Source organism: Filicampus tigris, chromosome 2, assembly GCF_054856515.1.
Source record: "Filicampus tigris isolate MCC_2025a chromosome 2, RoL_Ftig_1.0, whole genome shotgun sequence".
Lineage (NCBI taxonomy): Eukaryota > Metazoa > Chordata > Actinopteri > Syngnathiformes > Syngnathidae > Filicampus > Filicampus tigris.
This window is the reverse complement of record NC_141218.1, coordinates 33363785-33386921: the sequence shown is the minus strand read 5'-3', so window position 1 is coordinate 33386921 and position 23137 is coordinate 33363785. Positions and strand designations below refer to the sequence as shown.

Genomic DNA, 23137 nt, shown 5'->3' with positions numbered 1-23137 from the left:
CTAAAAACAGTTGGGTTCAAAATAACACAATTTTGGGTCAAAAATGGACCTATCCACAAATTGGGTACAAAACAGTTCAATATTGGGGGTTGTTTTGTCCAAAACTACCCATTTTGTAGTTGTTTTTGCAGAAAACAACCCAGAAAGTTGGGTCAAATTGACCCAAGAAGTGAATTGGTCCTTTTTTGACCCAAAATGGTGTTATTTTTAACCCAACTGTTTTTAGAGTGTATAGCTACATATGACAAAAGAACAATAAAAGTCGCAGATACACCTTATGCGTCTTATTTTTCAATGTCATGTCGGTGTAAAAACAATACGTTGACCGGCCATTGTAGAAAGTGGGAGGAGGAGCCAAAGTTGAAGCCATGTACAAGTATGCAAACGCTTCTAGGATATGCGCAGGGCATAATGATGCAGGGTGGCAATGATGAATAACCCGATGAAGAAAATCACTGACTCTTGGTTGCCATGCATGTGCATGCGCATGCACATGTGACGTGCAGGGGTTCTTGAGAGTGAATGTGCGCATGTGTGTACGAGAGCGTATTACAAGGTGTTGTCAAGAAAGCAATTTGTTTCTGTCTCGGATGACTTTTTCATCATGACAAATTGATGTAAACCTCATCTAAAAGTCTGCCGTCTCCCCCTGTGTCCCACTGAGCCTACCTGGGCTCCACTCTCAGTTTTATTGGGATGAAGTCATAGCCGCAATCACACACACCACACCCTCGCACACACCCCCCCCCCCCCCGCCCCCCGGCGGCCCCGCCTCTGCTGTAAATCTAGTCTCAACACCTGTGTATGCAAGTGTGTATACCATGGGAGCAGGAGCGCATGTGTTCACGGCAGGCTTGATCCCCACATATGGATGTGTGAACATGCACGTACGTGCTGACACATACAAACCACCTATGCGCACGCCGGGGTGCTGCAGATGATGACATTTGGCAATGTCACATGAAGGGGTAGAAAATGAGGCTAACAATGGCCTTCTGCAGCCGTGGCACAGAGGTTGGCATTTTTCAATGCTTTCAACACTTAGGCTCCACATGCACATACTCTTTTGCTCAATGGTTTCTTCACAAGTTGGCCCGCTGTTCCATGTGTCTTGACTATTGTTTTCGCTGTTTTCAATCACTGTCTAACTAAAGGTCTGTGTCATTCTTCTTTTTCTGTTCATGGTTCATTATCCACATCAGTGTCAGAAGCACTGAAAAATTGACATGTTTTTTGGGGGGGGTTGACTGAATGGATGATTCCCGACTAAGAGTCGAGTTCCTCAATAGTCTCTCATTTATGTTACATCTGTTTTTCCACGAAGCGCACAATTATTATAATGAATTCAAAGTTACATCAGCCTACTGGTTGAAATGGGGCTGGATGGCTGCCCTCTGCTGGATAATATGAGGACTCCAAGTCATTTGAAAGCATGATGAGAAGTAGGGGTGGGCGATATGGCGATTTTATCATGATTCTTTTTTTACGTTTTTTTAAAGACTAATTTGCACATTTCTGACCACTTTCCCCATGTTAAACATATAAAACATATTTAAAATGTATATAAAACTCTGAAAGGAAAAAAAAAGACATTTTAAGACAGCTAAGCTTTTTGAACAGGTTTTAATTTGAATAGTGACAATTTTTATCAAAATGTGCAGTGAATGTAAATATAAAAGGTACCATAACGTAAACATAAAAACACAGCTCGTAACGCAGATCTAGTACTTTGACGAGTCTTTTAAACCAATTGGTTTCTACTGTTTTAATGGGAATCACGTCTTCAGCAAGGTAAAAAGTCACTGCCTCAGTTACGTCTTTACACTGCTTGCTTGTTTTTTCATATGGAGTGCCTTTGTTAAATGACTGTGTTACCGCGGGTTGCGTTAGCTTGGAGCTAGCGGCTGCCTCTGGCTAACATGTGTCGGATCTCCGTTTGCTTTGGCGGTCGGCGCTGACGTCCGAACAGAGTCTCTGCAAACTTTGCAAATAACTGGTTTCCGCTTTCTCCTCCAAGAAAAAGACAAACCAAATCGACATTGTGGATGTGGAGTTCCTTTTCGGGACCAACTCTGCTTCGTGGTGACTTTCCGCTATAGCTTCCCGCTATACAAACAAACAGGGAGGCGGAGAGTGTCACGTACGGTGCACTGTGCGTGCTGTGATCGGTTGGTCGGGTATGCGTCAGCGGCTTTGAGCCGCCATCGAGCTAAACTGTTTAGAATGTGCCATTTATACGATCAAACGATCTTTCGGCTTTATGAGGTCGTGAACACGTTGAATCGCTTAACGATCTAATATCGTCATATCGCCGACCCCTAATGAGAAGGCTTGCTCATTGTCTTGAAATAACCCCATGTTTCATGGGTCAGTTTATTCATCATTTATCTGATAACGACAGAAAAGATCATCTCCGAAAAGTCGCGCGTTGTATGAAATTGGTGACTTGCCTGATTAGTCCACTCTTTATTGCAGTGTTTACAACGTCTCTTGAGATTGACTTGAGTGATATTTTCTATTCGCTTTCATGTTGGGTGACTTTGAAAATGTATGTGCATCCCATGAGGGATCGGACATAATCTTGGCATAATATCTGCAGTGCCCTCCTTCCCGTTTTGATTATTTTTATTTCCCTTGTGGCCGATGCTCTCCTACAGTCTTCAATCACCTGCTCTTTTCATTGTATCCTTTTTTCTTAGCCTAAATGAGGTCCACGTTTTGCTTTTGTTCAGCAAACACTCCTTTGGTCCAAAACACTCTGCCACTCGCATTGTCACCTCCTTGCCCTTCTCCCAAAGCGACACTCCTTTGTTTTTGTCTCTCGTCCCTTTCTCCATCCCTTCGGCTCACTCATTAGCTCTCACAGTCGCTCTTTCTCCCTCTGCATCTCACTAGATGGGAGAGAGAGAGAGAGAGAGAGGTGGGAGAGAGAGATGGGGGAGCATGTGCGCGATGAGTCTGCTCTCAGTCTCAGCCGTGACCAGATGGAGGATGGAGCTGCAGCCACATCTCTGCTTCTCTTCTGCTCTGCCTGCCACAGGCTGAAAGGCGCTCTCTCTTCCGCTCCCAGTGTCTCCTCATCCATCTAGTCCCCCGTGCCCGCCTTGACCTTGATGCGTGACGGATTGATCTAAAAAAGGAGTAAGGACAAGTAGTGAGAGGGTGACAAAAAAGACGCGTAGTCTCCTGGCAAAGGGGCTCGAAGCACAAAGCTCCGTGCTCATCCTTTTTCGCCTGAAGCATGTTGGCGCGCAGCGTCGGTCTCCGCAGTGCAACAGCTACACGTGTCTTTTAGTGTCTTGTCCCACACTGCTTGAGTGTGCTTCTGTAGAGCCCCTCTTTCCATCCCGCCTGTTTCGCGCAGCGCTCCGGCACTCAGCAAGTGGACCGAGCTTCTCAAAGCTTGACTCAAAACCAGACGCAAAGGAGCGAAAATAGAAGAGCGGCGGCAAAAGGACAGGAAAAAAAGGGGCCGCGACAAACATTGAGAAACAAGACAAGGGCTCTCTGACGAGAGCGGAGCGCTGTGGAGGAGAGGAGAGGAGAGGAAATAAGGGTATAGAGGGTTAATCAGAAAGCCATACAAGTGCAGAGCGATGCATCACTCTGGCAACACAGGAAGAACAAAGACCCTCTCTCACGAGACAGGTAAGACCCCCAAACATTTGTCCCGTACTATTGTGCTGCGCTGTCTCCGCACAATAGAGCCTTGATTTCACTTGACCAACGCGCTGTTTGTTGTTTTGGATTTTCTCGAACTCTGCCTTGTGTTGGTGGGTGAGCGTTTGTGCACGTACGTGCTGGTCACACAAACCAACTTGGCTTCGATGTGCACTTTCACTTTGTGATTGACATCCGAGTGGGCATTGTCCAGCGAGTGCACGCGCATGTATGTGCCGTTTGGCCGTTCGTTTCAACTTGCCGCTGAGACGTGTGTGTGTGTGTGTACGAGCGCACTGTTGTGGTGATCACCTTCTCAGGTAATTGTAATTATAGTGAGTGGCAGGTAGCTGACGGCGAGAAAAGTATGGGCCTCCGGTTACCCTCTTTCTCTCGATTTAATCGGTGCATGTGTGTGCACCTGAGTGTACTGTATACAAGGTTACTTTCAGTGACTTGCCTTTGAAGACTGATGACATGGACTTCATGTGTAAGTCGGAGTTTTTATCTGACTTGTTTTGAACTTCTTGTTTAATGTACCATTAATGTCTATGATATGGTGCGGGATTTACTTTTTTTTTCTTTTTTTTTTTTAAACTATACTGTGTGTCGTACAGTTGCATCAATTGTGTGAGGCGATAGCTTGCACTAGCCAATCAAAGCATTTGCTCAGCATGACACAACCCCTCTCAGCAGCTCTGACACAGGTGCTTATAAAAGCCATGCACGCATACACACATACACACGCCCAGAAGTAGATAAATGTCCCTTTCTGATTGCTGCCATAGATGGGACATGATTGGCATGCTAGGCCAAAGAGTTCCTGTGGTATCCATGGTGACTAATTAGGAGGGTCCTGACTTGGTGCTCTATGAAGACAGATGACAGATGAGTAGTTCACTTCCTGATTTGCAGAGTGGGTGGCCTTATTGGCTTTCAAGTTACCCCCATCCACACTTGTTACCTCAAATGTCACACGTATTAAATAAATTGAATTATACTCATGTTCCCCTTTTACTTGTTGTGTAAATGAAGACAGATGGATCAACCACCCCCGTTCGTGACACTAAACAAAACAGACATGTCTAAATGCTGATGCTGAATGTCAACGTGTCCAAGGGCCTCGCGAGAGAGAAATAGGTGTGATTGAGTCCATCTGTGGCACAGAAACAGAGGGGGGGAAAAAAACGAGTGACACAGACAGAGCGCCATCTGTGGTCACCTGCACTTCCTCTAGCTGAAGCCTCCTTTTTTTGCACAGTGCCAGCGAGATCCGTGCACGCCGCCTAAGTGCGTGTGCGTGTACGTGTGTGTGTGTGTGTGTGTGTGTTCTCACAAAGCTGGGAAAGGTCTCAAGCAGCTTTGGGGAAGGGAATTTCACAGAAGTGTCATTCAGCTTTTACTTCAGCATCAGATAATTATGAACTGTATAATTGTTCTTTCAAGGTTATTTTATTCATAAAATAGTCCATTTTCACACAATATAGCACAGTCAAGAATAAAAACCAGGCACATACAAAACAAAACAGTTCCAGCAAGATACCTTCATGACAGCAATTGAGAAAAAGTGGAAAAAAGGAGGAAAGTCCTTCAACTGTCCATCCTGCCCTTTCCTCTCTCTGCCAGCCACCAGCTCCACCTAATGGCCTCCTAAGGTACTGAGAGTGCACACAGTCTCTACATTGCTCGCTCTCCCAGTCTCAGACACTCGTTTGACCATCGTGGCATGTTTTAGTCCATAAAATGACACGATTCTAGATTACCTGTTGCATATATATATAGATTGCTTGTCTATATGTGTCCTGCAATTGAAGTTCAATTCAGGGTGTAGCCCTTCTCTCACCCAAAGTCAGCTGTACTAGGCACCGGCTCACCCACAACCCGAATCAGGATAAGCGGTCTAGGAATAGTATATAAATAAATCTAAATATTGTGGCGCAGGAGGTGCATCACGGCTATGTTTGAGGAAACACCTGCTAGCGAAGTAGTTGACCGAATTAGAACACAAAAGGGCAAAGTGTGTGGAGGATGCGCCATACGCGAGAGAGGCAGAATAGCAAATCAATTGAAATGTGTGTGTCACGGCCAAACAAATTAGCATGTGTGGGACCAGATGGTAAAAAAAATAAAAAATAAAAAAATCTCTGATATAATACTAGTGGGTCATACACACGCATACACACACTGTGCGTGTGTGTGTGAGAATTTTGCCATGAGTCATTAATAGGCAATGCTGACTGGAAAGTGAACAGTGCGAGTCATCTGAGAAGGCCGCTGTCTTGTCCTCTCTGGCTTTGCCCGTCTTTACGCCGTCCATCTGTCGCTGTCTGCTCCACTCGCTCTCCGTCGGCGCTTCCACCTACTTTGGCCTCTTTTCTGATCTTGCTTTCCTCTCCACCCACTGCTTCTCTCCCGCTTTCTCCATCCTCATTTTCAACTCACTCTTTGGTTTTTTTTATCATTTTAATTTCTCTATTGCGCCCTGCATGAGCAAAATTAGCTTCCCCATGCTTTCAGTTTATCCGGCGTGTGAGGTTGATTCGTCCTCAATCACCTAAAAGCATTTGCTGCATCCACGGCGGGAGATAGATTATGTATTTCACTGCTTTTCCTCGTGTTGGCTTTTTTCCGTCCCTTCCATCACACATTTTGTCCTCCCCACTCAAGGTCAACTGGAAGATTGCTTTCAGCCCCCAGTGTCCTTCGTAGACGCAGCGCACTTTATTGTGTGCGGGCCCATCAGCACCTGTACACTTGTCTATAATACATGCGGCCTGGCAGTTCAATGTGTGTATCTGTGTGTGCGCGAGAGCATTGTTGAAATCGCGATCATCATTTTTGCATGTCCAATCTGTCCAGTCTCGCATCGGGTGCACGAGTGGGAGGTTTTACATCACTCTGACATTAATGCAGTCAGCCAGCAAGACAATCTTATGTTTGTAGCAGAATAATGAGGAACTCGTTAGGATGGAAATTGTTGACGAGAGAAACTTTTCCGTCAAATCCTGAAAATTCATCTCCTCATAGCTGTACCGATGCATTTTCCATCACCGAATGTGTGTGTTGTGGGGACGGGGGGAGTATTCGGGGGGTTATAGGGTTGTTTTTTGTATGGACGTGTGTTGATTTTAATTTTCACAGTGGTGATTTGGGTGAGTAAAGGATTGGCAATCTGACTGCTTTTCTCAGTGTGTATGTGTGGGGGAGAGTGAATGTGTGCGGGGGTGTCCGGCGAGGTGGCCGATTTCATGCTTCACCACGCTGGCTGTTCATCCATGTGTGCCATCTGCATGCGGCGCTGCCATGTGTGTCACCTATCCCTTAACAGGCCCCACTCCCCACCGTGCCTCGAAGAATCCCTCCATCCTCGGCTGACACCATCTAATCATTTTCTACACTCTCCACGTGTGAACGCGGATCCTTAAAAATTCACACTTTTCTCGCGCTGCGGAAAAAATGCGAAACGTTTGAACAGTAGGTTTCTCAATTGATTCACACTCAGTCGAGTAAATGGCGAGTCACTCGTACTGAGATTCATTCGCTTTAGTTCAGCAATATTTGAGGTTTTTCGACAAGATTATCGAGAACAACATCACGTGCATACAAAATGCATCCTTGATGCCGCGGCATCACAGAAAGTTAAAGGTCAGGGTGCAAACATTGAAAACTTTTCTGTAGCCCTCTACAACCCCCTTTACAATGCATAGCTGTCATTAAAGTGTGATTAGGTCATTGCGGTTTAATCACTAAATACAATTCAGAATGTGTCGTCTGCCGTTTGAATCTTGCGCCCCCTCATCTTCGGCTTTTTCCGGAGATGTGACGTCACAGTAGCCGGAGGATTCAGTGACTACCAATCGTGAACGGTCTAATAACGCCCCCGTCTGTCGGCTCGTGTGTTTCAAAATCCTCTCATTCCAAAACATCGCTCGCCATTGAATGTGCTGTGTTTGTAGCGCATGGAAATTGTACACAGTCTATGGTGTAGCGGGCGGTTTAGCTACATCTATGTCACTTCCAGTGGCTCGAGCTCCCATGAGGTTCGGAAACACTCGGAATGAGTAAGTAAAACCTATTTTCTAATCGATCTGTGGTCAACTTGCAAGGAGTGTATTATAAAACCTATTACCAATCAGAATATGAATTTTAACAGACTCTGAAAAATGTTTGCACCCTGACCTTTAAGCATTCAACCATATTGCTTTGATAGCCTGATGTAATTTTCAGTCGACAGAAGTGGCAAAATGGCCGCCCACTGAGATGGCTACAAACAGGTGGATTAACCTTTGTTCCACAAACGCAATATTTATCAGAATGCCTTGTTTCAACTAGTGGGCTTGTATAGAACACAGTCTTGAAAAAATGTGTTTGGGTTGACTTCCTTCAAAGAAGCGTAGTACCCTGTTAATCCCTTAGTGAGGAAATGTCATTGTACAATATTTTGATATTGAGTGACGCTACTAGTTCACTATTGGTATTGTTATGGACTTATCCTTGTTCCCTCATGCACATATATATACTTTTCCAAATTCCAGTAATGAAATTGGCCAAGCCAGACTGCTCCTTTTTTTTCAAACACACTACATGGTAAACAAATGACCACCTCCAGTCTGGCTTCCAATCTATGCATTGCTGGTTGTATCCTGAGCCTCCTCTGTGGCTGTGCACTTGTGATACCGCGTTAGGACTTAAGCGCCGCAACCTGCAATGCAAGTGCGTGTATGCCGTCAATGCCGTGTTCGCATTTTTCCACTGCTCAAAAGTTTGTGTTTGCGTTCTGCGTGGCCAACATACTTACTGACCTGTGCTGTGAGCACAACAATCGATGCAATCTCTACAGAGTGCTGATGTGTGGTCCCCAGTAAAGCCGATCAGATCATAGAAGAGCTTTCGGATTTATGTAACAAATCGGATTTGCCTACAGTGAGAACAAATCTTGATTCTGTTCAAGGTTTCTTGCTGTGTGAGAGCAGAGGAGGATGTTCTGGGTTTGAAGTATTAAGGTTAGGGTTGTAAATGTACCTTGACAATCCTTTGAGAAAGTCAAATAAAATCGAGGTGAACTGGATTGAATCAAGCAGCGTTAATAGTCAAACAATTGATGGCGTATGTGTGCACATGTGGCTGTGTGAATTTGGATCGGAATAGACGTTTCTTTTAGCATAGATTGTGAGTCGCAGTTCAGGATGGATAGGTAGATATAGAGATAATAGATGCACCTCCATCCATCATCTTCATTCGCCTTTTAATTTATCTGTAAGATCGAAAGCATCCAATCCTCAATCACTGCACCAGTAACATGCTGCATGATCCCATTTGTTAGCCATGCAACACGAACGCCGCAAGTGATCGATCTATGCTACGGCTAACTGTGTGACGGATGAAAGTGTCACGCTTACAGTCATGCCCAAGTGAAAAATTGATCCCAGTCTTTGTGTTGGAAAGGAGTTTTTGTCTTAGAAGTGCCATTGTTCATCTATGTAGACTTATTGTACCTTCTGGGTTTCGCGATGACAGCACTGAGTCATTGACTCATCATGCTGTTGTTTGTAAACTTGAAACCCAACTAACCGTTGCGCATTCCATTCTTCTTATGAACGAATCTTCCGCTGCCATCGTTGCCTCGCTGCTGCTGCTGCCCGCCCCACACTTTAACACTTGCCTTCATTTTTAATATCCTTCTCCCCTAAGGATTGACTCCATGCTGCTCCCTTAACTGCCTTTTTCACCCCTTTTGCTGTCTGTGGTGTATCTTCCCCCCTTCCTCCTCTCACAAACGTTCTCTCCAGGCCTTTGTGATTAACATAAAATAAGGAGGAGAGCCTTCCCGTCTCCAGCCCAGACTGAGTCACTCCACGCCGCCAGCTAGTGTTTCCCTCACTGACTGTCACTACCTCGTTCATGTGAGACCGATTCTAAGGGACAGGTCGAGGACAGCGGCTCAGACAGGAGAGAGTTGCCATCACGGCAGCGCTACATAGCCGCTCTTGCCCCTAAATTCACTCAGGTAGCTTGCGCTTTCACTTTTCAAGCCCAAAGTAGCTCTTCCATAGGGTATTCCCAAGAGCATATGCAAAGGAAGATCTTGCAAATTAATATAGGGAATATGCCTGCGCACATACGGAAACAAACGCACTTGCTGTTCAATAAACTTGAAATGATTTCAGTGAATGATTTCATTGATCACATTAACAATGCTGCGCAGCATATTTATGTGACACTATGTGCCTGTTGGGCTTGTACTCGCTTCTCTGTTTTGAGCTCTCCCATTGAGACACATTGTGATTCTCAGCCTTTGTTCCGCTAATGCATCCTGATGGATGTCTGAAAGTGTGCATGTCCATGCGCGCAAGTTTCCTTTCAGCCTGATGCAGCAGGGATGGCCAAATGCCAGCTCAGGTGGGGTTCCATTTGCGTTGGGAAGGCTAGCCGTATATTGCTATTGATCAACTCCGCCTTCTATTTATAGGCTAGTCATAAACACAGGCACACACACATACAATCATGTGACTGATAATAAAAACCCTCACTATTTGTTAAAGGTAGAGAGGAAGACTAGTGAAATTTTGGAGCTATGGACGACGACCCTAAAATGGTGTATGAATGCCTATATTAATATATATTTCCAACATTGATCTAAAATAAAAAAACAAAAACAAATGGCCAACAGATGATACATTTATGCATCATAAATGACTCTTCACCTTCAGTTTGGTCCCTTAAATTGAGCCTCGAGCCATTACCAGCTGATCAGATGTTAACTTCCACCAATCCCAAGGGCAATTCGGACTTTTCCCTGCGACATCCAAGACGTTTACCACGCAGCTTTCCGTGGGGGTCAGCCCCACAAGGAGCCTCACCTGCTTGTCAAAGCTCCACTAGAATCTTCCAGTACACAGCCGTTTGCTCGGCAGTCAACGCTAGCTAGTCCTCTGCTAAAATCTTATTTCTAAAACTGAATGCCTAAACCCCATCAGTAGAGGACTGAACAATGATGGAGAGTCATGATAGCCTTCCCCTCATAATAGATATGCTATGTGAGGCACATGTAATTGTAAAACACATCTGCACGCACAAGTCGTGCATGTGTGTTGTGTGCGTGCGCACGTGCATGTGTGTTTTGCCAACATGATGAGGGGATTAGGTATGTAATTCAGGATTATCCAGCAGGTAGACCTCTCACTTTTCCTGCAGAGGAGGAGCTGGAGAGGTAGAAGGGAGGTATTGAGATTATAGGAGGATAGAGCGAACACGGACGGGAAACGATGTGAACAGGGCTGTGCAATGCAAAACAAAACTGACTTCTAAAAGGTTTGTAGACTTAAATTCATGCGTTTTGTGTGGCGTATGCCCTTGTTATGGTCAAGCACATGCTTTTGGAAAGTGGGAGGAAGCCCAAGTATGCGGACAAAAAAAAACATGCAAGCGTGAGGAGAACATGCAAACTCCACACGTGAAGTCCAGAGCTGAGATACCAATCCCAAATCTCAGAGCTGTGAGGGAGACATGCTAACTAGTATTCAACCATTCAGCCCAATTTGGAATATTTTGGTTGAAAAATGTAAATTCAGTTAAGTTGGATTGTCATCTCCCAATGACGTCTGCTGTATATTTAGCTGGGTTGAAACATTGTGAACTTGTTTTATTCAAAACTTTTAGCTTATTTATCCTACTACTAATAATACAAATCAATCCATAATTCATGCTACTTTACCAAGCGTTGTTGTTCTCGCTAAATAATAAACAAAGCATCTCTTGAGAATTCGAAGAGCTTATTTTACATTGTGGGATCATTCTTATTGCTGCGTTATTGTTATTATCACGGCACTGTTATTGTTATTTCAATGTCTGAATTGAGTGTGTGAAGAAAGCCCAGAGACCAAATATGGCTACAAAGTGGTCTTGAAGTGACACAACACAAGGACGGGTGAGATGCCGAGAAAGGGGGACCTGAAAGGAGAGAAAGAATGGAAAAGATGGTCGAGGCTAATAGTTTGGATTTTTGTTTTTTAAATGTGTGCTACAAAACCTTCCTGATGTTCTCGTGGCAATGAATCCCCTTGCACCTTTTTTTGCATGTGTTTATTTGTGTGAGCAATGTATTTGCTCTCTCACATCCCTAATTGCACACATGGCTGTTCACGTCTAGCGACACATACTCAAACGTAATGAGAGTTGAGTCAATGCCATTTCACTGTTCAAAGTGTTGTATACACCGTCTATTTAATTCAGAGCAACACACCGCTTCAAGGCCTCCGCTGGCTTTTCCCACCAAAAGTTATGTTGAGCATACATCGGCGGGCAAGAGAGTCTATAATTCGGTGGAAAAGCTCTGATATGAGGTGACAGCACATGCACAAGCCCGGCAGCAGTCAGGGGTGTTGTTTGTTTATTATCTGTGTTAACTTTTCTTTTTTTTTGGACACATTATCTCCTGCTTAACAGATATCATTGTGTAATTATATCCGACAAAGTGAGGAGGAATACATGTGATGTGACGTTTTTGCAGCAGTACTTTGATCGGAATCTCTGTGTGTAGTGGAATGAAAAGTGAGATCGCAGAGCAGATGAGAGACCTAAAAGGTAAATTGCAGGCATGCTATGGATACAAATGTGTGCACTGTGCACACATCCACACGCAGCCAGTGAGTGAACCCTTGGCAGTGCTTCTCAAGTCTGTTTGAAGTAAGCTCTCTTGGGAGGCTATAGGACTGTGGCAGTCGTTCACCCACTAAAACACACACACACGGTGGCTTGCAGGGAAAAAGAGTTTGCAGATGGAAACAGAAAAACAACAGTATGTGGAGTGCTTCCCGTCAGACACTCTCCTACTCGTCTTATCACTTATCTTTGGTCTCTTGCTGCTCCCAGAGCAACAACTATGTGACTATGAGATCAGGCAAAAGTTGTTTACAGCCTTTTTCTTGCCTTCCCCTTGCGCTCACGCACCCATAGCTCACTCCCGTCATATTCACACCGAGCGTGAGATTGAAACAGCGGCACTGCAAATGGTGAGGGTAGCATCCATGTTGTGTCAACATCGGACTTGTCGGTTCATTAGAATAGCCAGCCAGGGGAAAAAAATGACTTTGGCTGCAAAAGTGCAGACAGCAGTCTGCTGATAAAAGCCGCGCATAACTCCTCTGATTCGCTTGTTCGCAAAGCATCACTTGTCAGTTCCAAGGCCTGTTGGTTCAACCTAACACAAATTGCACAAAGATGAATTATCAGGTGAGGAGTTTGCCCCCCCACCAGAGTCGGTTTAATATCAGCTGCTTTAAAAATGTCCATCCTTGCTAATTAGTAAACCCACATATTAGGGATGTCATGATAGCTGCAATATCGTTACATCACAATATTAAAAGTGGAACGATATATTGTCGTCGTCACGTAACGATATTAATATTAGCAAATCTTGTTTGAAAGCCCAAGTTGTTTCCCATTTGTGCGGTTCCAGCACCCTCCGGTGGTTAGTTTATTAGGGCAGTTTAATTTGATGCCAATAGGAGCGCATGACTGCCCAAGCATATTTCTTTGTGAATGCTGTTATTATGTGCAAAAAATGAATATTGTGATGTTTTTTTTTTTTGTATATTGTAATAATCATTGTATCGTGAGGTTCATATTGTGCTCTAACCGTATCGTGACATTTGGATATCGTGACTTCCCTACCACATATCCATCAATACAGCATGTTTCGTTAAGCGCCCAGGTGCAATGCCCAAATGCCATTCAATTGACGTTGGTCTGGTTTTGTTTCCGCTCAGTCCTCTTGTGCTTCATATACAAAAATACTATCAGTCATGCAGGCCAGGTGTTGCTGCTTCTTATGTATTTTTCCTGCCTTCATGCAGTTAGACAAAGGCAGCTAATGCAGAAGGGCTGTACGGTGAGAGCGAGGGCAGCGAGATTAGAGGGAGTCCACAGTGACACTGAAGTTCAAGTACGTGGGGAGGCTGGTGGCCGCGAGCTGAATAGAGTCAAAAGTGCTCTATTAAGTAACTCTCTTGTTTTATCTATCCAGGGCTTCTAACGTAGCACACCGCAGCCTAACTCGCCACACACGCCAACTCCATGTCAAACAAGCCTTAGTGGCCAGAACGTTAGATACACTTGCGCAATCAACATGAGGCATATTGTACATTTAACAAGATGCCAATTATCGCAGTGGATAGTTTGAAGTGACGAAGCGCCACATGTTTGCAATGTTCTTTCTTCAATAATTATTGCAAAAATAGCTCTACAACCACAACAATAAGCAGATTGTAATAGTAATACCTCCCTGGCATGAATTCTTATCATTGTACAGGCAAGCCTTTTAGTGCCGCTTCATATTGATCTCACTGGGTTGCACTGCTGTAAACTCGGCGTAAATAATATACATCAATCTTATAATTACTGTACTTAGCAATAAATCAGTGAAATGAATTTTACACGGTCTTGTGTTTGTTTTATGAGTATTTCAGTCATTTAACAATGTTTACAAACTGAGAAAATGTGTTGAAATTGCCCCATTTCCAATGAGAAAAAGTGTAACAGTCCAACTCGCTGTTTTACTGGTTATGAGTTTGTATCTCTCGACACTAACTGTTTACAGGTAGCTATCGATTGTTTCCACATAAAATGCATCTCCTCGTATGCATCTCTGCCGCTGCACTCTCCCTCAGCAGCTTCCCCCACAGCTCTCTCCTCCTCTTCAGCTCCTCTCCTCCTCTACTACTCTTTCATCTCTCACTCTCTACCTTGTTTCTAGAGGCTTTTTCCATCTCCACTTAGCTTTTAGTGCTCTACTGCGCCCCACTCAAGGGGAATTCACCTCTTTCCAGACTGCCTTATTTTAGCAACACAAGCCGGTCTGCGGAGAGCGCTGTCAGACCTCACTGTGCCGTAAGGCCATCATTGTCTGCTTGCGTGCGTGAGTGCGAGTGCGTGTCGTACACAGATAGGACATGCACAGTCATCAAGAAAACATCCCCAAATGGTGTAGAAGCGGTCAATTACTTTTTTTTCTCCTTTCTTCCTTTCCTCTGTTTTGGTCAAAGCGACAGGTAAATTATTTATGAGAAAGCGTATTGTCATTCTGCCTCAGCCCTCTTACCCGCTTCCTACATAAAAGGCGAGGAAAAGCCAGACCAAAAAGAAAGACTCTGAAGGAGGGCATGAAATAGCAAACATTTCTGGTCTCCTCTCAAATTCAGGAGCCACAAATGTGTCGTTTGTAGATTACAAGCTCTTTGTGTGTCTTGACTCGCCATGGAAATGTGACTATATTGTATACTTTTTGATACTCTTCTCCTCTGACATGAAAATCAATCAACCCTCCGTCGTCTATTTATGCCCCCTCGCTCCATTTTTGCTCCTCAGATCACCTGGTGGCGCCTCCACTCTAACTCTGCAATGGGCCACAGAAAATGAGCAGGAGAGACCATCATTGGAGGCGTCACTGCAGGCCAAATGCTTTATTGCGTTAGATTTACAAATTCCTATACTCGCCAGTCGAAGGAAAACATGACCTACATAACTACAGACCAGGAAAAAGAGACCAATGGCCCCATTCTGCTCTTCTCCTCCGCACCTCTTACTATCTTTGCTGTTCCCTTTCTCTCTCATTTCACCACCCCTCGTTTATCTCCATCCTTTCCCCGACAGCGGCTTGGTGAGTTATCAGCGCTCGTTCACATGAGAGGAATGGCATGCATAATGGTCCATTTTTGTTCTTCACATGGCTAGGTGGTTGCCTGTCTGTGTGTTCGTATTCGGCGTGTGTGCGTGCGTGTTATATGGTTGGCTGTGCTAAAATGGTATGGTCGGCAGAGCGGGGGTTGATAGGTGATTCAACCAACCTGCTACTAGGTAAACACCATCTGTTCACACAAATCTCCCCCTTCCGACACCATAACCAGAATAGAGTGATCCAATCGCACCTCTCCTCTCACACGTCCACCGTGCCAGGTTCACACAGAATTGTGAGTGTGTGCCACGGATAATAACAGATAATGGCATGGATGTCTGATCATTTATATTTTCAGGTAGGCTCCGGCTTATGTCCGTCTTACAACATGAACTGTCCCTTGCTTTGTTTCCTGTCCATCTGCCCATCTCCGACTCGATTTGACAACAAGTTCTCTTAGCCTGTCTCTTATTGTCAGTCTCCTTTTCCCATTTTCCTCAATTCTTCAAACTCAGCCTGCAGTAGAATGCAGTCAAACCAATCAATTTAGGTTTCTTGGCAAGAGCAGTGGTGTGGTAAGAAATTGACCTTTCATTTCAGTGTGTGTGCGCGCGTGCGTGCATTTTGGGATGAGGAAGCAGTTAGGGCTGCAACGCTGTTTGCCTCTGAGCTGAGTGTGCTATGCACTAAGGCAGGGGTGTCAAAGTCAAATGGGCGGAGGGCCAAATAAAAAATTTGAGGGAGGGCCGGACTGATAGAATGTTCATTGAATTTTTTTTAAATGTCCAGATTGGATCGGGTCCTTCGCGCCTGCTGATGATGTCACGCTTTATATTTCTGCAATATATTTGTTTGCCTCTATGTTTGTCACCCCGCTGGCTGTTGTGTTTTTTATGTTTGGAGTTACTAAATAAAAAATAAAATAAAGTACATTACTGCTACTTTTGTGAGGCAGCTCGTATCTAGGCTATTATGTACAGCAGTTACCTGACACGAACCAAAATTATTAAACTCACCTTTTAACATTTACACACAACAACAAACGTGGTGAAACATCTGCAACTACTGAGTTTGCCGGCACAAACAAACTACAAGCTGTGTCGAAGGAAGAAAAAGGAAAGAAACGTCACTCGCTATCAACTTGGCGCTCGAGGAGGGTTCAAATGCCTGCTCACAGTGTGGGACATCTCAGCACAACATTGAAACTCAATGAATTTATCGAATGCCAGCAATTACTAATGATAAAACAATGTGAGATTCCTAACATGAAGTATTTCTTAATAAAGCATGTTTTCCTCCGAATAACTTTTCACCACAATCCGATTCTATTCCGTACAGCCCTTCTGCATTAGCTGCCTTTGTGGACGACCGAAGTCGCGGTAATGTTCGTTATAACAACAGCCAGGGGCTGGCAATCATAGATGCAAAGAAATATATTACAGAAATAGTGTAACGAATCGAGTTATCTGTGTTGTGGTCGAATTTGTGTTTTGCCGAGTTGTGTTATTTCCGATGTTAATGAATGCATCGTGCGGCTCGCTGGATGGGAGGGCATGCGAGCGAGAGTAGCGCAGTACGAACGGGAGCGCCGTTGCTCTTTTTTGACTGAACGGTTGTCGTACTGTATTGGCGTCGGCTGCGGCCCACAGTAGCCGGTTGGACTAATAAAAAACGTGCTAATTAAACTACGTCTGTGTTCTTGGAAGACGCTACGATATATTTTAAAGCGTGACGTCAATGGCAGGCGCGAAGGACCCGATCACATCTGCTACCCTGGCTTGCTGCCGGCTGCAAGCCGGATCTAATGATAAAGTATCAATATCATCCCAGGGGGCCGTAGAAAACCTTCTCGCGGGCCACATCCGGCCCGCGGGCCTTGACTTTGACATGTGTGCACTAAGGCATTGCCTCCAGCTAGCCACTAAGGATCATATACACACAGACACACACACACACGCAGATACACAATCTTGCACACTTAGCCATAGAGGATAAGTACATGGACCACGGACACAGTAGCCTGCGTGTCTTTTTATAGCTTTTATGTTAAGCAGCATGCTGTTGCGGGCTTTCCATTTTTGCCAGACTGGCTATTGAGTGCACAGAGTGAGAGAGTTAGCCTGGGTTAAGTGGCTGTGCGTAAGGGTACAACAGTACTGCTGCGATCGCTTGCCGCTCGTGTCCCAGCTTCGCAACGAGCCCGGTGGAACAGCAGATGAAAGACTCATGAGCACACGCACGCTGGTACAGCTGAACAGGGGACAGTGCATGAGGAGACGCTTTTTGAGTTGATGTCGTCCCTTTGTTTTTGTTCGATTGTCAATTACTATTGCTCCCATTTCCACCCTTTATTCTCATTTATAGATTATGCAGCTTGTCGCTGTCTCGCTCTTGCTCTCTCTCTCCATGACTCGCTCACATTCACGCACGTAAGCACACACATATGCACACAGCATTCCAAATGTGAGCTGACATACCTTATCTATCCAGAAGATGAGGCTTTAATAGATATGTATAATGATTAAAAGGAACTAAGGAGGTATATGTATTGTTAATAGGCACTCGCGCGCGCACACACACACACACAGGGGGGGAAAGGAGGATATAGTACAGACAGGAGTTTCTTAAGCATCGACATGATGCGTTTGCCGGGGAGCTGCGAGCAAGGTCATAAAAACATTCAAATGAGGCAAAAGTTGTCATTACCTGAGGGCATTTTTTGAAAAGAATTGAACATGCATTGTTCAGTGTGGAGACTAACTTGGACCTCCCACCACGTACCGTATACTTAAGTAGCCTCTATTGTATTATCATAATGCACTCTGATTCCTCCTCTCTTAGCACCCTCTAGAGATCTTTCCATGGAGAATTTCTTAGCCGACCAGAGTTTTGCACTCCTCTGCCGCTACGTCTGTCTTCATTCCCTTGTTCCACACTAAAACGCCCCATAATTATTGTCTTTGCATCCTTCATGTATAATTTATCAGGCGACAAAGTGGAGGTGCATGCAAATAAATCTAGAGGGAGCTTCCATCTTTTCAAATCGCCTCTTCCTATCTCCATTCCATAATTTCTTACAGCTCTTACATACTCGGGAGTATTCGGCGCTATCTTTTAATGCTGTTCTTGTTGTTGTGCATCCTGCAGCTCAATTGCCTGTCCCGGTCAAGATGCTTGGATTGTACTCCACCTTCCCGTCTTTTTTGTTCTAAATATGTGATGGAAATTTAACAAATGATTTGTTATTTGTTCTCCTTCACACTGTATATGTGTCCATTTCTTCCTTCACTATTTTGCTCCCTTATCCTTACTCTTTGGGAAAATGGAGAGGATAGGCACCGAGTAATTGGATTCCCCCTAATAGTGGGGGTAATGTTGACAGTACATAAATCCTGCCACTGAAATAGCACCTCGTTTATCTTGTGATTTTGCTTCATTGTTGTTCTGAGCCTGCTCCCCACCCTCACCTTCATCTTTCCCATCTTTCTCCTTGTACCGTGTATATGCATTCCCTTTATCCCTCCATTTCTCACTGGATCTCATCAGGTTGCCTGATTGTCTAAATGGGCCCTGGATGGGACAATCCCTGCATAAATTGGTTGTCAATGCTCGGTTGCAGGCATGTAGACATTGGAAGGAATAGTCAATGAAATCAAATGAGACTGAAGTTGTACTCTCTACCAATATCAAGCAAGGCCTCGACCAACATCATAATAATTGTTTTTTTTTTTCAATTTTTTTTCCAAAAATATGAATCACACGTAGTGGTACACATGCCTGACTTGTGTGTGGGCAGCGTGGGATCGGCTCCCGCTCAGTGACGGTGTCTGTGTGTGCCCACCGACTGGCCGGCAACCAGTTCGGGGAGTAGTCCGCCTTTCGTCCGTAGTGAGACGGGATAGGCTCCAGCACCTCCCTGCGACCCTGTACAGGATAAGCGGTGTGGAGGATGACACATGACACATGAATCACCACAACGGATGATGTCATGCAAAATCCCAACGAATCACTATTTAAGGTTGCAGCAGAGACTTCAGCAGAGCGTCAATACTTTTGTCCATGCACGTGTGTTATAACAGCAGGTCACATTTTGTTGTTTGTACAGTTATTTATTTATTTATTTTTTTTATCCGAACAAGTTCGAGGGTTACCAGCTTCATGCAATGGTTTGTGCTCCACTTTAGCACTTTAGAAATCTCCGTTTATACAGTATATGTGGTGCATATAAGGTTCACAGCAAATAAATAATTTGCACTGTGGCACTGCAATTATAATATTTTTTTCTCTTCCAAAGGCCCACATAATTACCAAGTAGCTACTTGATGCGGGGTACTAATATATTTCTTGTGTTATTGTGGCACATCAAATTCATTTAAAGATGCAAGTAATTGTATCCGAAATTAATAATAATAAATGCACCAAAACTTGGCCAGGGTAACAAAAGATTGTCTTACTGATCACGACATTCCACATATGGAAAAGACAGTTGATACTGATTGTGCTCAAAGATTCCTGGAAGAGAAGGTTAGGTGGTACTGCCGAGAAGGGCTGCCTGGCTGTGTTGATGAAAACAAGCAGATGGTAATTTTAACCCACAAGACTCAGCTCAGGGGTGCAGTCACCCTATGCGTGTCCCATCACTCTGACATCTGTCTTTGCATGCCTATCTGTGTGGTCTGCTCCTCTGTGCGGTGTGCAAAAAAAAAAAAAAAAACGGTGAAAAATTAATTTGACCGCAAGGATTATTATGAGTATTAAATTAAGTATTAAATAAACACATAAATTAAACGCAATAAAAATTCACAACGGTCAAGTATATGTAGTTGGATAATAAACTGAAAACTAATCTGCAACTGAGGGTTTGGGAGCAGCCCTTCTACAAACGTTTTCTAAAACAATCAGGTTTAATAGTTGAACACCTGCAGGCCATCCACCTCAATCATTTTACCACTTGTTTGACCAAAGAATTAACAATGTTATGGGAAAACGGTCTGCTCAGAAACAGTCCATATTGTTCTTTAGGACACGTATAGGAAAGGGAGGATCCCTTTCTGATTCCCCTCACCTTTCCTGTTTTCAGGATATCAAACATATTTGTCAATAATGGACCAAGAGCCCGGCGGTTGATCATGCGCGCGCACAACACACACAAACACTCAACGAGCCACCTTTGATGTTCTTTCATGATCCATCTCGTTGACATATAAGTCCAGGTCAGGTCAACTAATCAATCACCTTCGTGGCATTTAAATTGTTTGGTCCATCCATAGGCCTCCCGTGTCGTTAGTCGTCTGATCTCTGCTTACGCGCAGGTTCATGAGACGGAGGAGAGCGGAATGTTATTGCACACCGGGCTCTCTTGTCATCTGCTGTTATGACCAATCCTGAAAGTCAAGCCCGAGCATCAAGGTCAAGTTGTGCCCTTTCATCCTCCCTTTCTCGTTTGCAGTCACTCCCACCTTTCATAAAGGGTGTCCTGCAAGATCAAAGGCAGAGACGATTCTTGAAGACTTTTAGTTAGGCGTGTGCTCGGTGCTGTTCATCTTTCGAGCATAACTGAGACTGCACAGGCTTCAAAGCCCCTATAAATCACAGTGGTTTAATTGCACAAGTAGAGCAGAACGTTTCTATATGTGTTGTTTCCCAGGATGGTCTGCTGATCCTCTTAACACCACAGTCCTTTTATTGGATTGCCAATCTGGCCAAGCCCACTTCCTCTTCTGTTTAAGACTCTCACAATGATTCACAACAGCCCTCGGGCTACCTTAACTACACATCATCATCATATAATAAGCAGATTTTATCTGTCACAGATGCGCGTGTTGGATGTTAAAGATGGCGTGCTGGTAAGTGGATGAATCAAGCCTAATGTAAATTGAAATGAAACGTTTTCTTTTGGTGTGTTGTTGGCTCAGCACCACCGCTGCGCTCCAAAGCTGAGACACCATTCTTCAACCAATCAATAGGTCACATTTCTTATTACACCCTGCCATTCACCTACACAATTCCCTGCTGCTGTGCACACACTACAAAATTGCATGCACACCCACACACTCACACACTAACAGGATCTATCCTTTTGTTTTGTTTGGTCAGAGTTTTTGTCACCTCCATCTATCTTTAGATGGCTAGAATCTCCTCACCTCTCTGCTTGTGGCAAACAAACACATGCAGCATTCTGTTCTTGTTTTCTTCTCATGCACCCCTTTGCTTCTTCCTTTTCTTGCTGCTTGTCTATTCATCGGTCAACCAAGTCAGCAGGCTGACAGACAAGCAGAGCTCTGATTGAGGCGTCCAGATTGTCAGCACATATTTTATTCACCAGCATACACATGAGCATGGTAAAACAACTCAAAGATGGCATTTTTACTCAGACCGATCAAACTTGACTTGAGAATCTATGTATGTACGTATGTATTATTACCATTGTTTAAGGGGAAGTTAACCCAAACAGATTTTTTTCCAGAATATGTTTTGTGCAGGCCCAACTACAACAGGTGGATTTCTCATCTCCCGCAAACGCAATATGAATCAGAATGCCATGTTTGGACTAGTGGGCCTGCACATATGTTTGGGTTGACTTCCCCTTTAAATATTCTTTAAGACATCAATTGGGCCATGACTTCCAACATGTTTTGACACAACTTGAACCTTCTTCAAAATAAAAGAAAACCGTACTTTGTCTTCACAGTACGTTCATGAGATTTCCTCTGTTTGTATCTTGTTGTACAGAGATGCTGGAGACATTTCATTTGGCACACTGGTGTCTTGCGGGAGTTACTCTATGAGCAAGAATGAAAATATGCACAGACTGATTCAGAGGAAGATGTCCTGCACCCTGCTTCTTCCTCTGCTCTGTTTTTATCCCTTGTTCCCTTGTTTGTCTCCTCTCTTCATCTCTGGGGGATGTGAGGAACAAGTTGGAGATCACAGTGGTGACTTATTTTATGTATGTAAGTGTGTGTGTGTGTCTCCAACTGTTGTAACTTAAGCATGTTGAAAGTGAAATCATGTGATGGGATGTGCATGAGCTGCCTTTGCTAGATTCACCAACAGGGGAATGGCAGAAGACAACAGAAAGCCAAATTTGGTCCCAAAAGGCTGCGAAATGATGCTCACACAACGGTAGTGAGCATTTTGTGAGTGTTGGTATTTGGAGATATATAGAAATGGGATGAAGGCAAAGAACAGCCAGTGCTGGCTTTATAGGATTCAATCTGTTCCTGGCTCTGTTGTGTGTACAAGAAAAGCCTTATTGAGTGATGGCATGGCTTTAGACTTGGCCTTGTCCCGCTTGCATATCCTCTTACTAATTTTGCAGTTAATCCACTGGCCAGGGTGCCATATTTCACCAAGTCTTTTATGCTCTCCATTCTAATGTGTTTTTGGACATACTGATTTGCAATCTTAGCTCATGTGTACACCAACCTTAATAGAAAGCCTCCAGCCCCTCCATTTGTTTTTCACTTTTTATTGCCCCTCTAAAATGAAATTAGCATGGAAACGGTGTTCAACTCAAGACAAATACATTCAAAACTCAACACATTTAGAAACTTTTACAACAACATTTGTTAAATGGATCATCAGTAAATGAGGCGCTGCCTGTTAAATGAAGAATCAAATAATGTGCAGTTAACGATAAACAGAATCTCATCATCAGCCTGGTCTAATGATAGTCTAATTGATTTTTTCCATGGCAAAGAATCGGAATGACAGTGTGAGCCACGGGCTACGATGAAGTTGTGCATTTTCAATAAAAATACAAGACCATTTGGAACTGTCATTTACTCAGACGGTATGGACGTT

General features: G+C 44.1%; 1 protein-coding gene across 12 annotated transcripts in view; it reads left to right on the top strand.

Moving 5' to 3' along the window:
* Positions 1-23137, top strand: part of tenm2a (teneurin transmembrane protein 2a) — a 274108-nt gene that overhangs the window by 146852 nt on the left and 104119 nt on the right. For 2 of the 12 annotated variants that reach the window (XM_086023701.1, XM_086023699.1), the window contains exon 1: positions 2990-3648. The exons of 9 other annotated variants lie outside the window; for them this stretch is intronic. In XM_086023701.1, the coding sequence (XP_085879827.1) occupies positions 3597-3648 (52 nt within the window). In that variant the 5' untranslated portion in view covers positions 2990-3596. Of the gene's footprint in view, positions 1-2989; positions 3649-21095; positions 21178-23137 lie in introns of those variants that run through there. One more of the 12 variants, XM_086023700.1, reaches the window with a different exon arrangement.